The sequence below is a fragment of the Echeneis naucrates genome, chromosome 8 (assembly GCF_900963305.1).
Source record: "Echeneis naucrates chromosome 8, fEcheNa1.1, whole genome shotgun sequence".
Taxonomy (NCBI): Eukaryota; Metazoa; Chordata; class Actinopteri; order Carangiformes; family Echeneidae; genus Echeneis; species Echeneis naucrates.
In genome coordinates, this window is record NC_042518.1 from 8094865 (window position 1) to 8113283 (window position 18419).

The following is an 18419-nucleotide window of genomic DNA, read 5'->3' on the forward strand; positions in this document are numbered from 1 at the left end:
TCCATTTAGTTTTAGGGTTCCACTGGGAACACGGAGAGCTGGGCAAAAACTTCATCCAAAACAAATCCTGCGCAGCGTCTCTCAAAACAATCTGCAAGATCCGAGTCTGCTGTTTTAGTCCCAAACGAGTGAAAAAGCTGTCACCAAGTGCCCACATGCTCTTGGCTGCAGGGCCTGATCGCAACAGTTCCCGCGGAGTCAGCCCCGTCCTTTCCTGACTTCCCCCTCCGGAGTCTCCGTGCGCAGAGAGGAGCTTGTGCAGAAGGTCTGCTGGAGACAAATGAAAATGAAAATAAAAACAAAAACACAGATTTGTTGAGGGGGGGGGGGGTTATGGAGCTCTCCTGTTAGTGACTCCCGTGTAGACTGTGCAGCAGCCAGCCTGGGCTCACTGTTGCGTTGGTGTCACTTTAACACCCAAACACAAACCAAACGCGGCCAATTAAACGCTACAGTGAGCCCAGAGTTAATCTGAGCTGTTTTCTGTGTCAGTCGGAGTTCTGCGGACTGAGGCGGACTGAGGTGGACTACGTGAGGTGGTCCGGGGTCCGGTCCTGCCTTCTCTCTGAGCTAAACTTCCCTCTCGGCTGTCTGGTCCGCTCCTAAATGGCAGATGACGAAAACCCGGAGAGACTCTGGCTAATTAGAAGGTCTCCACCTCCGCTCCACCCCCCGCCCCTCATACAAAAAACAAAAAACGCACACGCACACACACGCACACGCACACATACATCCTACAGGTCAAAGCGGAGCGCAGTCTGGATCCAGCTACTTTAATTGAATTGCATGCGACGCGCTCGGGAATATCTTCCTACCTCCAAATACCTGTCCTTTAATCCCAGCCTGACGTGAAGGTTCGGCTCCTGCATTTCCAAAATCCCAACAGCGTCCTCGGAGGGATGGGATTGTCCTGTTTGCGTGATGTGGCCGCTCTCCGCGCAGCGCAGCGCCGTCCACTCCCGCAGGAAACGCCGTGTGCCCTCATCCGGGCGCGGCGGCCAACGCTGTGGCCGCAGCCGCCACCATCTTCTGTCCGCCGACCGCCGTCCAGCCGAGAGATGGCTGTGTGTGTGTGCGTGTGTGTGTGTGCGTGTGTGTGAAGTCACCTAGAATGACGTTAAAGCCTTTTCCGCCATTTTCTTTCAAAATAAAATCCAGTGCTCTTACAATACAACCATGCCAGGTAGCCATATTGTCTTATGGTCTTCTTTGGATCTGGTCCTGGTCCACGACTGCCAGACTGCACTGACTGAATGATTTCTTTGACAACTTTGCCATCAGGCCAGAGCGACAGTCTGACGACCTGTCCAGGGTGTACCCCGCCTTTGCCCAGTGTGACCTCCAGCACCTCTGAATGCCATCAGGCCAAACCAAAGGAGGAAGGAGAAAACTTTCCTCCGATCTTACACTGTCTCCTCTTTATTCTTCCACTTAGTTCCTTGTTTTTGATGATCATGTGGTCAGACTGGACGTCTGTTCCTCAGAGATGACCAGAGAACTCTTCGACTACACTTATTATTTTGAAAAAGTATAATATAAGAAAAAATATTACTTCCAAGCCAAATTGCAGACTGTAAGGTGCAGCCAACAGACTGGCGTTATGCAGACTTTATGGGACCTTTGACTCATCTGAAGAAACAGATTTTTGGGGGGCGGTTTATTTTGAAAACCAGCGGCCGTGTTTCCGGTGCAGTGGTCATAATTGCCCATGTCTGTGTTTACTGAGCGGAGGAGAGAAAGGAAGGGCCGAGCGGTGATGGGAGTGGATGGGAGGTAGCTGTGGAGGTTGTGCAGAACACACTCATTTGGGCGAGAAAGAGCTTGACTCAAATTAACGGTACGTATTTCAGAAAAGGGTGGGGACGTCTTCTTTTTCTTTCTTTGATCGCAATAAGCTCATCCCCTCCCTTAGAGCAGAAGCCCCTTTACCTTTTTTAATTTTTCAGAATGAACTCTGCTTCATGTAAACACCTACCCTGAAATGATTAGAAGTAAAACATTGGACTACTTGAAATAGTGAAAATAATCCAAAAACAGTCGAGCAATAAACTGGTCTAGATGTTCAATATGAATACAAGTAATCTAATTAAAAAGTGGCAGATGAGTGAATTTAGTTTGGCACACTTCAATACTTCAGCACCTCCGAGATTATTCAAACAGTGACCTCTTAGAAATAACAAAGCTGGCAGCATATTTGAATCCAGTTTTAATGCTTTGGCCTCTCATCTTTGTAGCCTCAGAGAAATATTAATCAGAAGCCATCTCTATAGTCAACACTGTGGCTTCATAGCTGTGCAAGTAAATCCCCAGGAGGGACTGTGCAGACTCTTGAAATCCACCTCCATTTAACAACAATATAAATTCCTTTATGACAGGCACGAAAACAATCTTCCTCCTCCTAATGCTGAGTTTTGGGTCCAGTCTAATAGAACTTGTACAAAATGGGGAAAGCATTAGATAAGTCTCAAAATGCAAGATTTACTCCACAGGTATAAAACATGAGAAAAAGAAGGATTTGTTCTGGGATTCAGACTGAACAAGACACAATACAACAATCAACGATTGTGTGTATATGGCTGTGCACTGCTGCATGCTTAATCATCAGTACAGCTTTATGTTGAAAAAAAAAAAAACATGTTTAAACCACTAGCTTTGATTTAAGCATATAAAAAGACTGCTTTAATATATTGTTCCTTTTTATGAAGTTTAAATTATACTTTTCATTTGCAAGTTATCTGCTTTTGAATCTTTATAAATCAATGTTTTAAGGGATTAACCAAATGCACTTACAGAGAAACACACATCAGGGCATTGTAGAGGAGTCATACACTGTCGAACACACACTTATACACACACCCCTCCCTTCTTTCAGTCACGACAAACTGTTGGTGCAATGCAGCTACAGGATAAAACTTTCAAAACTAAAAGAGTGTTCAGACCCTGATAAGAAGGGGTCAGACAAGGACTCTCAGTACAAGTTCAACCCTCTGTCTTCTCTCTCAGCTCCCCCTGATTATAGTTTTATTATTTTGTCAGAATAACTGCAAAGTTTCACTCACTCGTCAGTCAGAAATCTTTATTCTTCATGATCAAGCTTCCAAAATTTGGGCCAAGATTAGTTTAAAATTTATACCAAAACAAAGAAAAAGTGACTCAACAGCTATGTTAATGGGACACACATCCATTCCAGATCTAATTCACAGATAAATTAAGATAATTAATAATGAAATATACCAAAAGCACAACCCCACGACATAATTAGCCCGAGCTGTCCCTCCATTACAGACTGTTGCTAAACATGGGTATTAAGTTAGTGGTCAGTATAACATTTTACTCTTTTACACAGCACTCTCTAGTGGGCATGTTCTGGATCTGCAGTGTAAACATGCCAAACACATCCTGTGATACGCACACACGCGCACACACACACACACACACACACACACACACACACACACAGATTCATCTGGGTGGCATTGCAAGTTAGTTTTCCTTTTGCTTCCTTTATGCTTCAGATTTCATTTGGAAAAACACTCTGCACTACAGGGTTACTGAGGGAGGACCAAGAGAAAACAGGAAGTGTATTTGCCCATGAGCTAACTTTTGTTTTTTATGGAGTTGTAGTACAACCTCTTTCTTTGATGATTTAAGAGTGAGTGTTTTAAGCTTTGGTTGTGGTTATATTTTGATAAATTTAACTCCACTGTCATGGGGGTGGATCCAACAGCTGGTTAGCTTAGCTTTGCATAAAGTTAGGAAAAAGAGGGCAAAATGTTAGCCTAGGCCTGTCAAAAAGTCACAATGACCTGGAACTTAAAAAAAAACTCCCAAATTAACTAATTATAGGTTATTATCTGAAACTAAATCAAAAAACACATTTTAAAAGCGTTGTGTTGCTGTTGTAGGAGCGGTCATGAGCTCAATGTGCTTTCTTGGCTGTGAGGCGTAATTCGGCGAAGATATTAAACCGAGGATAAACATAGTATTGAATAAGCGTGGTCTCAAAAATGTGAAACTATTCAAAGCATTTTTGTCATAACACGCTCCTCATGGAGTAAGCTGTAGGTAGGCTCAATTAAGGAATTGATTTGAGAGATTTGGTGTAAGGGTCAGTATTTAGGACTTCCTTCTATTCATAGAGGTCAGGGGTCAACTCATCAGTCCTCCAATTCATCTTTTCCTCTCTAAAGCTAGCTTTATGCAAGCTAAGAAATCCATTACCACAACTATCCACTATCACAATCTTGCCACAAGACTTTGTCTGATTTTGTAGCAGGATTGTTCAGTACACAGACACAGTCTACTTCAATGCCCATTTGGAAAGTTTACACAGAAAAATCCATAGTTATCTTCATAACCTGCACAAGAAATGGCAGAACAAGTGGATGAATACAGCTATAATTCAAACACAATCCTATGTGTAATTTTTTGTGGTCATTCAGCTATAAAAGCTGGGAAGCTTATCATTGAAGGAAAAAATATATTCATAACATAGTTCTGAATTTCTGCTAAACACCAAGGATTTAGAAATGCTAACAGAAACAGCAAGAGCAGTTAAGAAGTCAAGCAGAATGAACATATCCACCCTGCTCTGAAGACTCTGACCCTTGAACCCTGACCTCTGCTTCCATCACTGTGCTCATTTCACAGGTTGTCAACAACCAAAACTGATGAGCGTCTAAAACTAAGAACATTTATTGCACGGCAGGGCTGGTTCAGGTGTCAGCATCGCGAGAACTATTACTCTAGTTTGTTAGAAGGAAATTACATGCATCTGTTAAATAAGATGTGGCGTCTAACATGCAACGTTAATGTCAATCTATGTCAAAAGTTTGGATTATCACCCAAACTCACAGGCTTTGTATAGCACCCACAAAAAAAGCTACTTCAAAAACAATTTCTGAAGCATATGGAATTGACCTGCTGCAATGCAGCACTTTACAAAACAAATTTGCAACTCCTATTTCAACTTTTACCGTTTTATTCACATACAAGGGAGCTAGTAATAGACTGTTTTCAGTCTCAGGATTTATCATTTTTATTTGATATAGCTTTTCTCCACTTTTGGTTTTCTTTACATTATTACTTCCTCAACCCTGAAATCCTACACAGTCCACTGTAATTGTGCAAGGGTGAGAGGAGGGTGTGTATTAACAAAACCCCGTGATGAGTGGCATGCTCTCAATTCTTTGGTAGTGGTGTCCTTAAGCTGCCTAATCAAACAAGTACTCTTTCCTCCCACTATCTGCGTCATTTCCACAGTTCCTAAATGCATTTCCCCCCATATTCTCCTGAGGAAAAAAACCAAAAAAACAAACACTAATCTCCTCTCCTCGGTTTCCTTAAACAATACAGGCATTCTGAAAAAAAGCAGGGCTGGTATCCACCAGACCCCTTTACCCTCTCTTTCTCCTTACTTCCCAGACTCAAGTTAATTTGGGTTCCTCAGTTCTTCCGGTAGCGATTCTTTGGCTTCTCGCCGCAGCCGGTGACCTCACAGGAAGACAACCCAGGCTGTTTGCCAGAGTTAATGCTACTCAGAAGAGCAGGCAGCTCATTGGTGATCGCTTTCTCAATCTTCTCCAGCAGACAGCCTCCCATGTAGGAGCACTGGCCTGACAGGGGCTTGAAATTGGTGATTGGGTTGATGCCAAAGAAGTCACGGTAAGCATCACGGTTGGGCAGATCAAACTTGCTGACATTAGTCTTGGCTAGGATTGATTTGAAAATGTAGAACTTGTCTGGGTCATCTATGATCTCCTTGAACACTAGCTCAGGGTCGCTGAAGAAGCTCATCTTCTCTTTGAAGGTCTGGACGTAGCGGTCCACCAGCAGGCCATGGATGCGCACACGGATGCCATGCTGGCGGATGAAGGCAATTTTATTCTCCATGCGGTTTTCAATCACCTGGTTAAGATCTTCCAAAAGGGAGATTTCCTCTCGCTTGAAGAGGTCACGACTGGTGTCAGGTGCGTAGTCATATGGCCAGAAGGAACTGACGTAAACGCGGGGGGGCTCAGTCACATTGATGAGTGGAGCCAAGCTCCAGAAGAGTGCTCCATAGACTCTCATTAAGTCCTGGGTGGCCAGGTTGTCAGCCTTGTTTAGGATGATGCGGATTTGGGACTCACGACCCTTCAACTGCCGGAAGAGCATCTCCAGCTCCAGGCCAACATCCAGCTTAGTGGGGTCAAACACCACGAAGATCAGGTCAGCACGGTCAATAAACCACTGGCAAACATCATTGAATGGATAGCCTGGGCAGGAAAAGAGAAATAAGTAGCTTTTACCACAAAGTACTGAATTGTACTGAACTGATGGTCAATGTTTCTACTTCACCTCTCTCCTGCTGTTTGCGGTTCTCAATGATTCCTGGTGTGTCCACAAAGGTCACACGCTCCAGCAGCTTGTGGGGCATCTCGATACCGATCAGCTTTTCCAGGAAGTTTTGTCCAAACTTCTCCAGGGGTGAAAAAGAGCGAGAGCTGTCTGCTGCCATAACAATACCCTCAACAGAGCGGATCTTCTCCCCATGCATAATAACAGTGAACTCAGAGGTAGTGGGCTCAGCTCCTAAAGACAAATTAGAAACAGAGGGAGACATCAGGAACATAAACAAACTGAGATACATTTTGAAGAAATCCACAAGGTTTACACCATCATTACTCAATTGTAGTGCAAACGATTCCAAAATTTAGTATTTTCATAGCTAAATTAAAAAAAAAAAAAAATCAAAAAAGGGGAATGATAGATACCCGTGTAGAGCTGATAGGGGCTGTCGTTCAAGCCCAGGAGGTAATTGATCATGGAGGACTTTCCAACACTCCAGGGTCCCAGGAAGAGTACCATGGGTTTGGAGGTAATCTCTCCATCTGTGGGCAGGGACAGACAAACAGTGATTAAGATATCTGAAGGATGGCTAGGTGGTGATAAAGGTTCATCCCAATTTTGATACCGTAAAATAGGAAAATTATGCTGAGAATGTATTTTTTTGTAGAATAGGTATGAGATCTTTGTTTTTCTTTGTTCACCTGTGGTTAGCTTAGTATTCTTTTAACCCTGTGCCTTATGGCTGGCTAGTCAAACCAGCATTAATCCATCCAAAATGCTTCCTTTGGTTGTTTTTGGGATGAACCTTATTTCAAGTCTGAGCGACACTAAGAGGCGTGTCAGAGAAGCACTGCCATTCGTAATCCAAAGCACAGAGGAATGTTTTTGAAGACTTAAAAGGAAGCAAAAAAAGGAAAGGCAAAGAGACACATTGAACCTGTTAGGTTTGTTTAATAGCTTAACAGGAAAAAAAAAAAAAAAAAAAAAAATCGATGAAATGCGGCAGCCAAATCCCAGTGGTATGTAACAAAGCAGCGCTATCACTCTGACGTAAGACTCAGCAGACCAAGGTGCCACGTGTGTTGTGGGTGGACATGGTGTCAGGTGGGAGGAAAGCTCTGTGACAGCCCACTGATAAATTCAACAAAAGATGTGGAAAAAATGCCAAAAAAAGAAAAGACAGAATAGAAAAAAGAAGAAAGGAAAAAATAACTACTAGTTAAATGATTTTAAATGGTAAAAAACAAAGTGGACTCCCAGCTGAACACTGACCACCCTTTCCCACCAGTGCCCCCTCCTCAAACCTTTGTTTAAGACAAAAAACTACACATGCATCACCTTCCATATATTATGCTTATCTTTGCTATCTATTATGCTTTCCCACTTTTAAAAAGTTCTTTTAATGGACAACAATGAATAACTTTTAATGATTCAATTTCTTCCCTTTTCATTCTTTAAAATGCTATTTTGAATTTTAGATTGAAATTTTGAATTGTAATTGAAATCATGGTAGATAGTAAATAGATTTTCTTTTGCATAAGATATAAAAGCTGTGGAGTATTTATAATGATTTAAATGATTCAACAAATGTATGAAGATTAATGAGGATGGGGGGTGGGAAAGGAAGGGGCTGAGCACTTCAGGCAGTGCCATGCACAAGTGAGCCCCGGACCACACCCACCTGTGGCTGAGTCCCCTAAAGTTCGTCCGGGGTAGGCTGTTAGATGAGGGGGTGGGGGTGGGGGGAGGACAAGAGAAGGAGGTGGAATATAGAGAAATGAAGGGAACAGGAGGTGGAGGAGAGTGAGGAGAGCTACGTGAGGGAGTGAGGTATTTAGAAAGCAACAGGGAAGTGGAAGAATAACAACGTGGATGAATGGCATGAATGGTGTGTCCCATATTTGACCTGATGCGTCAAACATGTTTTTCTACTAATGGATTTTGTGCCTATGTGGTCAAGCCTTGAAGTGATTTTTTTTTTTTTTTTGGTAATCTGTTTCTTGACACAATTGGTATTTAACAAATTAGCATGCATGCTAAGCTTGAAAAGAGCAGGAACTTTATTTCATTGGTGGAAGGAAGAACTGTGACTTCACTGTGCATTTTGAGCCTACTGTAAGAACTCATTCTGCAGAGTCAAACACTTCACCACAGAGGTCTTAGAAACAGAAGAAAAGGGGAAGAAATGGTTTTTCTAAGTAGCATTAACTGAACGAGTGAGTTCAACAATGGCCTATCAACAGACCATATCTGTGTATGTTGGGCAGGAAATCGAAGAGGACATGATTATTTCTTTACAGTTTCTGTGCTTCACAGCCAACATATGATTTCACATATCACAGGTAACAGTGAGTCTGAGTAAGTAACCCTAACCCTAACCCAAAACCTAAATAAAACCACAAAGTCACAAAAGGTGAACATCTGAGAGAACTACTGTGCTATCTATATGCTAATGGCACAAAGATGGGCGTGTGTGTACAGACAAGTTAACAAATCAGTCACCAAAGCAACATAAACAGAGAACTGACACAACAGCACAAAGTGCAGGCACAGCCAAAACTTCCGTGGTACCTGAAATCTCATGCTGCCTCAGCTCATTGTACTTGTAGGCCTGCTCCATCGGCTTGATGGAGTTATGATAGATCTTCCGCAATCTCTGTATTGCCGCTGAAGGACAAGAAGAAAAGAGGAGAGGATGTTTAGGATGTTCTTCTTTATCATATCAGTCTTTCACCTTCACTTCCACCTTCTGAGATTATATACTGTATTAGTGATCAAATGCAAGTTAAAGAAAAGCAGGGAAAGGGAATCTGTCAAATCCAGTTCAAGCGTCACAAAAAACAAAACACATCCACTGAATGACCTTAGATCCTTACCTGCATAGTCTGCCGCTTTTTCCTCAGCTGCTAGTCGCAGCGTCTCGTCGATGTGAGATCTGTCTCTGAGGACGGAAGTAAAATCTTCTTCTTCTGTAAAAGGAACATTAACGAAATTCAACTAGGTTCAAGTCATCAGTATATGTTTAATAAACAAGTGATGAAAGTGGACCCAGGTGGCCAGGTGAAGCCCGCAGTGAGGCTGTTGACAGCCCATCCTGAGTTAGCTTTGCTACTGAGCTAAATAATGCTGCTTTTTCTGGATGCAAATCACTCAGTGCATCCCGATACGTGTAAAACTGGGAATTTAATTGTTACGCAGGGGATTTATAACTGCTTAAGAATAGTTTTACATCCACTGCGTTCATCAGTTTCACATGCCACTTATGTGAGCAGTCTGAGTCCAGTTGCATACATTGTACACCAAATGCCTGATCTTCACTTTCAGCTATATCTTATATCTTTAGCTTTACTTTGTAAATAAAAAACCTTTACTGTGTAAACGGCATGATAAGACCCACATTTACTATGGCAGACCTTTTTTAAGGTGGGGAAGGAACAGAGGCCAAATGAAAATAAAGTCATCCTTTCAATCCCTTTTACCCCAGTCTGAGCTCTTCCATTTTGGGCATCATCAACATGACAACCCTTATTTCACCCCATGCCTGCACTACAAAATCACCACCATTTTAATGTGCGGACAGTTTCCTAAAAGAAAGAAAGAACAAATCGAACAACAAACAAAATATCAATTCAATCTGATAGAATTTATCATAATTTACTTTCATGAATATGCATGACAGACAGAGACCAGAGCACCAGAATAGGAGAGACCATATCTGCTCAGTGTGTCATGTCCTTTTAAACATATCAGATTGCATGGATCACAGCTGGGAGTACAATTAGCTCTCAATTTAGAAAGCAAAGGCTGAAATTAAACAGACAAAGACATCTGTTTGACATCATCATGGCTTCATAACAACAGAAAAGATAAGAGAGACAGATTAAGGGACTTCCCCAGTTTCACTAGGGCCAGCAAATTCTCGACTGTCCTCATCAGTAATGTACATGAGACAATGATGTGCAGTCCTCTGTCTTTTCTCCTCTATATTTATCCACCTATCAGACTTATTGCACTGTGTGGCCTGTCCTTGTGTGCCCAGGTCTCGGAGGAGGCCTCCCTTCTAACGCCTCCCACATAGCCCTGCTGCTTTCAGCCAAACCTGCTACGGCCATGAGCTATATATAGGAGCAGTCGGGAAGTCTTCCTTGTTCACACTTCAATGCTGTGGGGGGTTATGGGCACAGCTACCAGACACTCCCCAAATAAAGTTGTTCAAGAACTTTAACGGTATTTACAACATGTAAATGGACGTTATAGTAGCAGTAGAGTGGTTAATTGCATAGCAGATTGGGTAAAGCACACGAAAACTGGCTATTAATATTGTTATACACTGTCTGTCTGTCTAGCCCGATTAACACAGTTCAAAATCAGTCATGGACTCCCTTTTTACGTCTATGAAAATCTGCCACAAACATTAGAGTGATCATAGTCTATTAGAGCTAATAGTCCAGGTTTGGATGGAGAGATCTGCATGGAAGATCAGAAAGCATAACAACCTGGAGCTGCAGCCGGAGGCACAACCGTCTGATCACAGCTTCAGACTGGCAAAGAACCTGTCCTAGATATATCTGGGGATCTGAACAAAACTCATCACAAATCAAAAATCAAAAGCTAACTGCTGTAAAGCAGAAGCACCCTAAATGCAGATTTTTTGCAGACGCCAGAGGAACAAAAACGTGCGCTGCTGGCAGCCTTTACATTCTTGTTGCTCTGGACCCAGTCCAACAGATGCAACAATATGCAAATACATCTCCATTCTGGTGCAGCAACACGAAACACCAGCCCCATCACTGTTTTTTTCCCTTATTGCATTTTCAGATAAATTTGAATGAATGACAGCCAGACTCTAAGTAAGCCCGCTCTCTGGGAACACTGACTGTCAACAGTCATTAAACACTACATTGTCTTATGAAAACAAAATCAAATATTATTTCCTTTGGTTTGTTTCCATCTCCACCTATTTTTGTATGCTGATAATTTCATTTCAATTGTTTTATTTTTGGGCTTGGCAAAGAAAGGATTTAAGTCACAGCCAAGTGCTGGTGTCATTATTTTCTACACATAATAGTAGACTGTATAGCAATGTGAGATGACTCCACCCTGTCAGAGGGCAGCAGTTCTCATGGCATCCTGCTCCATAACCTGGAGTACAGCCACTGGCCATGTGGTCAAAGACTTCTCATGTATTTGGCCAAGAGTCAGAATGGCACGTTGTGTTGGCCAAAACCAACGGTGCATCAAATGACAAGTAAAGTCATCTGAATGCCTGTTTGTTTACAAGCATCACACAAGCTGGTTTATATTGATTTGGGTCAATAACGTTGTCTGCCAATGCAGGAATCTGGACTGAACGTTCCATCAAGCAAACCATTTCAATGATCAGTGAATCACTGTGGCCCTCCCCAACCACACACACACATACACACACGCATAAAGACATGCTATATGGCCCAGGCTTTAATTAAGACCCCAGCAGTTGCTTCTTTGCAGCATGGCTGCTGTGACACACACTCCTGGTCTAGGAACAGCACAGAACTGATGATTCTCTCCGAGTCAACCTGCTAAAAATAAACCTGTGTAATGTTGCTCCCAGCACGGAGGAACAGCGAAAGAAAGCAAAAGGTTAGCAACCAGAATAAAAGAAGAGTATGAGTAATGCTGCAATGCCTAAAAAGGTCTCCATTTATATCTAGATATTTTGCAACCCATTCAGATATGGAAAAAGCTCAATTATTTGTTTTTGCTCTCAAGATGGTGCTGGTGGTGGAAAGACAAGGAGTGCCCTTCCAAAGCAGGATTGCCATAATGATGCAGAAGTGTGCAAGCAATAAAGACATTTATTAAGATGTATTGAAGTATACATAGAATTATGTGGCACCATTGGGGATACATTGCTGCCATTTCACCACTCCAGCCCTCAGGAGATGATAACGCCGTATCCTGTGGAACAAAGGTGAAACACTGGGCTGTTTTTTTGTCAGGGAGAGATAACTTTCCTATTAGAAGTTGGTTCAACTTCGACGCTTTAGTGCCTTTTTGAAGACCATAGCTATCTTTTCAATGTGCCAATGTGCGAGCTGTGCAGGGTCCACAGCTCACTCAAGCTTCTGTGACTTCACTTATCACTCAGACAGTCATGTCTTTTAACACTAGCCTCTTGACTGGGCCTGAACTGCTGTGAACTTGTTAACACCTTCCAATCCAGTCAATCCCTGATGGAAGCCCTGGGATGGAGCTCCGCAAAGATCAGAGAGGTATTGTTGCCCATGCACGGTGGGCCTTGCATCAGCGCTCCAAATGAGCCCTGCAGGCGCCAGGGGAGTTGAACCCTGGACATCTGCACCCAGGACCATGTGTCCTCACTGAGCCCGTTGCCACACAACCCTCCTACAGTTTGGAGAAACATTCTGGTGCCATCGGCACATCCAGCAGGAATGTGAGTGATTTAAGCCCACCATGGCTCCGTGTCTGGGTAAGTCATGCCTCAACTATAGCTTCTTGGGTTAAGGCTGTTCAAACTTCATAAATTAAAGTAATCTTAAACTGTGAGTGTTAAATCGACATGCAAATATGCCACTCAAGTTAAAGACCTTCCAACTGCCTAACTCCTCCAGGTATTTAAATCTTGGTTTGGTAAAATGGTTTAGTAAATAATATGCACAAATCAGAACTAATGCCATGGTTAAAAGGTTTTTATTATTTTGGGCTTAAAAGGTTCATTATTTATTCTGCAACACAACTAGGGAATACCCCAGGTCTGATATAAGCATATTTGTTCATCAGAAGTCATGTGCATTTACACTGTGTATATTAAGCGTATGTGTAAAACCCTAGGATCATATTATGCTTGCAGCACAGTGAAGGTAAATTCAATTATAGTAAACATGATGAGGGCGGCAGGCCTGGAGCCCCCAGTCAGAGGATTTATCCTAAGCATGGGGGGATTGAGGCAATCTTAACTGAAGGCCAAGGAGGTCCACTGGAGGGATCAGTAACGAGGTATCGAATTCATTCAAATTTAAACTGATTGGAAGATATTTTTTACATAATATGGGGTTGCAAAAGGCCCAGAATTTCATTCCATATAAACCAATAACCCCAAAAAATATGACTCCTGATGTACCGAGGGTAAAAAGTATGAGAGCAGTCGGCAGAACGTATGCGGGGTGTGGTGAGAAGAGGCCACAGATGGCAACAGGTGGCACAGCTTGTGGACCTAGTCCTCCCTCAAAGTCAGGAATAGCCCCACAATGGGTCAGAAAATGGACAGAGGTGGGGCAGCATGGCTGCCTCCTATTTTAAGGTTTTGACTGTTGGTCAGTGTCGAGACTCAGAGACATTCACGTCCCACATAACTGAGTGGCTACCTCCTACTTGGTAATACATGATCATTTTTCTTGAATATTTAGCATTTTACAAGGGAAAGGCAGCTCAGTTGCAGATATGACACAGTTTGTCTTTATTATCTACATTACTTTCAAACTGTGTCTTTTAAATGTAGGTATGTATTTAATCAGCAGGTCTTTTCCAGGAAAAGGCAGACCACCATCTACAACAGAATGCTGATGCATTTTATTTCATAGCAAAAGAAACAAAAATGAAAAACACTGTCATCATCTTAAGTTGGCCACAACCAGATTTAAAGTCCTCTAAGAGGTTGCCGACAGCTCGGACATGAAGTGGAATGACAGTCTCAAAGAAAGGCACAAGGGCAAAGGCACTTTACGCTGAGGTGTTGATCAGATGCTTCTATCCCTGCTCTCCTGTTCGAAAGCCAGGGAAGGACGTCAGGTGCCCTTGGGGCAGTGGGGTGGGGGGGGGGGGCGTCTTAAGGAGGGGTGTAGTAAGGCAGTTATGTATGACTGATTTGTGTCCTCTACTATTGCCATCAGAGGGGTGTCCCAGACATACTCCATGCCTTCGGATGAGATCACGTGGAGACAGTGCGACTTTAACTTTCCATGTCTCCCCCCCTGCAAAGCGAGGAGGCCAAAGATGTTTTTACTGTATTGAGGATGGCTTGTATTACCGCTTGAGTATCAACACATTCGTGTGAAGAACTAATCAGAGCCCGAAGGAAGCTGCAGTCAATTTGTATATACAGAAAGTCACAGTTTGTTTTGTGTTTTTGCTGCTTTCTGTGTGTATTTTAGTAAAATGTTTTGAATACATATTGGACACATGACCTTTTTTATAATGTATGCTTAAACTACATCAGATGTGGTTAGAGTGACATCAGACACTGAATGCGGCTTAAGACTCCATTTGGTAGGTCTGAGCCATTCACACAAGACCTGGTTAGTGTAGGGTTTCTAGCAACCTTATAATAACCCAACAGTTACTATAGTAACCCATGTTTACCACTACACGCCAGCCATGTCACATCCATGTATCAGGCATGTAATATGCCCATTGGCACCAACAAAGCAAAAGAAAAGAAATAACTCTAGCCATTGCTTTGGTGTAAAACTGGAAGGTTTTTAGCACTTTAGGAAATGACTTTGATACAGGTGCATTCATGTTGTTGCAGCCAATGCTGCCTGATTAAACCTGATTACTGCTTACTTGACTACAATATACCACATCACTGTGTCTCTACTGGCTCCAAATGTAAACATCTCCTGACAATCAAGAAAGGCAATGCATTAATTGTTACATAATCAACTGGCTTCAGACTTGAAATTAATTCGGAACAGAAACATGAGTGAGAGTGAGTGGAAGCTTTCACAACATCATGATTGTGTTTGTTGATGTTTTTTTCTCACAAGATGGACCTGCTAAATGACAGTGTTAGGACACAGTGTTAATTTGTCTCATTTGTGGACTACAGATCTGCTCTGCCCAGGGCAGTTAGACAAGCCATGATGAAATGATTGCAAATCAATTTTGCATTCCTTTAGCAGGAAATTACCCTTTCTGCTCCTCTCTCCTGAATTAGCTTCTCCAGTGGAGTTCCTGACAGAGAGTGAACCAATCAATAACACAAATACAGTAATAACACACTAGCAGGGAGTTCATGATTCTCATAATTGTTGCATAACTTGTAGCTGTTGGAATGAAAACGACTGCACGCTCTACAGTCAAAAAAATCAATATACCGTTCATTATGTATATGCAGTAGATTAAAATACACCTGCATGAGCCTGCAGAGGGGTCTGTAAAGGCATGAGTTGCAGTCACAGCCCCTCCTGCCTGGAGAATGCATGTCCCTATAAGGCCAACTGCTGGGAATAAATTGCGATTGTGACAGTGCAGAGTGACAGCAGCTGTGCAGTGTATCTAAAGGGAAGCATGAGGCTGGGAGGGGTGAGGAGTTGAGAGGGGAGGGGAATCGATGAGGAGTGGAGGGAGGAACGGTAGTGGACAGTGTTGGGTTTCAGAAGGCCTTCCAATCTTAGACACCTGACAGCAGCCTGGAACATGGAGGCCTGGCCCCGCACTATGGAGCTAGACGCCACCCCAAGGACAGACAAGGGTGACAGACAAGGGTAACAGCTACCGTTCTGGTCCAGAACCACAAGCCAGTCCACATTTTTAGAACAGGTAATCTGGGGGTTGTTTTCTCCATGACAGGCGGCACCATGTAATCAGATTAATTGTGAGTATGACATTATTGCTGTATCTAAGGACACCATGCATCTCCATCAAATGGGAAGTTTGGGTGCAGAGTAACCAAACCTAATTTATCAAAGATAGAATTCCAAAGGAGACCGAAAAAAAAAACCAGATGGTGACGTTAAAGAAAAGACAGTGCCCATTTAAGCTTCAGTGTGATTTCTCTCCTCTCCTTGGTCAGAGTAAGACTTTCCATCAGCTGGTGCCACACGTTAGAACAGCTGACAGACTGTCACAGAGGAGGATGAACTCTAAGTTTAATAATCCTCAACAGCTCTTCTTTCGGAAACTCATCCAAAATGGGGATATAGCATGTTCTCATACATCAAAAGTGGGGGGTTTTTGTGTGAATTTTAATAATTAGAAAGATGGGAAGGAGAATATTTAATCCATTATTTTACATTGGGTGACAACCCTTTAATTATAATCTGAGACTTTAGAGAGTTAAAATAGTGCTGCTTGATGGCAAAGAAAGGCCATGGTAATGTTTCTATCTCTGTCTCTGTCTATCCCAGGCCGGTGTCCCTATGACTATCATTATCCCATGTGCTGTAATTCCAGAAGTCAATGCCATTCCTGAGCAAAATGCCCCCACATCCAGCAAAATAACCCAATAATAATAATGAAAACAACAGCTGAACTGTCATTTCAACAGTATGAAATGTGAACACTGTCAAACCATCAGACAGATGAAGTACAGCAGTAACGGTAGCAGTATATTCACTCAACCAACCTCTAAACCTGTACCCTGGTCCCAATCCATTTGTTTTGGAAAAAAACAAAAACAAAGCACCCAAACAAACTTCATGCCCGCAGTGCACCATCTTACATAAAACAGGAGGAACCCACCCAGTATTTGACCAAGATCCTTCCTACCTGCTGTGGCCTGCAAAAGCAGCAGGGAGAGGAAACAGCAGATCGAGACTGCACCCTTCATGATGGCTGCCAGGAGAACTCTGATAGTCCCACAGACTATATATACCAAGGCAGAAAGGTCAAAGGGCATGCAGAGAGAAGGGGCGGGGCACAGGCAGGGCCAGCTGGTACAGGGGATGAGATGTGTGTGTTTAAGTTGTTGCAGGAGTCATACTGTGCCACAGGGACTCCACACATACGAGCAGCTGAGTCTGCTTTTTCAGAGAGGTCGCACCCAGGGTCTCTGCATCAATGCACCAAAACCTGGCTCTTCAATCAGATATCGTTTGGGAAGGGCGTGTTCCATTTTTTGTTAAGACCTAGATGAGACAGAAACTCACTGTGTAAAAAACTAAACATGATGACACAAATTAGACGCAATGTGCCAAATAATGAACTTACTAGTAGGTTTTATACGCTATTTCCAGTCTTTGTGCTGAGAAAAGCTAACAGCCTGCTGGCAACATATATTTAAAAATATAAATGTGAGAATGGTAAAAAAACTAAACAAAATCTAACTCTCAGTAAGAAAGTGAATACATCGTTCCAAATCCATTTTAACAGTGAATTCAATTTAAAGTTAAATTGAACACTGAAAAGGAATATTGCCTTCCAGGAAATTAATGGTGACAACTGTGCATTCTTTGTAAAAATCAGTAGGTAGAATCACAATTAGCTGCTGTGGTTGCCGAACAAAGAATGATGATCAAACATCTGAACTTTGTTACTGTCTTGCAGTAAATGTGTGACATGTAAATGAATGGATCGCACTGGAGGGCGCTGTTAAACCCTCACTTTAGTAATAAACACAGCTCATGGCTGCATTGTTTGGAGAGTAATGACTGGTTTAAGGGCTCTTGGGGAGCCTCTGGTGGCAATCACTCTGAACACTGGCTGTGTGTGTGAGAGCGCGGAGGATGAGAGCTGAAGAGAAGGCATGTCTTCAACATCAGGACCCCTGAGTCAACCTGGAATCCTTAACACAGCAAAACGGCAGGCGGATTACTGCTTTATCACACCCAAGCAGATACACTGTGGTGAACATAATCTCACAATTCCTCGGGAATCAAAATCTCAACTATAAATTAATCCCCTAATATGGCATGAGTTCCTTAGCCAAGCACGTCTATCCCAAATGACTTCGGAAGCGTGTCAAAAAAAAAAATAAAAAAAATAAAATACAGCATGTTCATCCTGGAGCGTTAAAATGCTTTAATCCTAAAGAACTTCACTGATGGCAGGATTTATCTGAAAGGCATAATCATGTTTATGAAAGAAATTGTGATATTGATGAGAAGTTGTGAAAACTATTTAACAGAAATGTAAGAATAATAACTACAGTGGCTACTGTCAGTAGGCATGTAAAAACTTGAACAGAAAATGGTAGATGTATAAGTGTAGAAGCCGTAGCCACAGTCAGGAAAAGCACAGTTCACTGTTTTGACAGTATGAGGAAGTGGCAACAGGATAAACCACATAAATTATTATTTATTATTATTATTACTATTCGCAATGGGAGCTTTTTGGTGAAGCTAATCAATCATAATGATACAAAATGT

General features: G+C 42.4%; 1 protein-coding gene across 2 annotated transcripts; it reads right to left on the reverse strand.

Annotated features, from left to right (window-relative positions):
* Positions 1 to 2205: 2205 nt before the first annotated feature.
* srl (sarcalumenin) lies at positions 2206 to 16884 on the reverse strand. Of its 2 annotated transcripts, XM_029508264.1 has the most exons (7): positions 16822 to 16884; positions 9207 to 9299; positions 8902 to 8997; positions 8012 to 8047; positions 6756 to 6872; positions 6340 to 6573; positions 2206 to 6257 (listed from the first exon to the last, which is right to left on the reverse strand). In XM_029508264.1, the coding sequence occupies exons 1-7, from the start codon at positions 16880 to 16882 to the stop codon at positions 5446 to 5448; spliced, it is 1449 nt and encodes a 482-aa protein (XP_029364124.1). In that variant the 5' UTR covers positions 16883 to 16884; the 3' UTR covers positions 2206 to 5445. The 2 variants fall into 2 exon arrangements, with proteins under 2 accessions (XP_029364124.1, XP_029364125.1); XM_029508265.1 differs by lacking the exon at positions 8012 to 8047.
* Positions 16885 to 18419: the final 1535 nt, after the last annotated feature.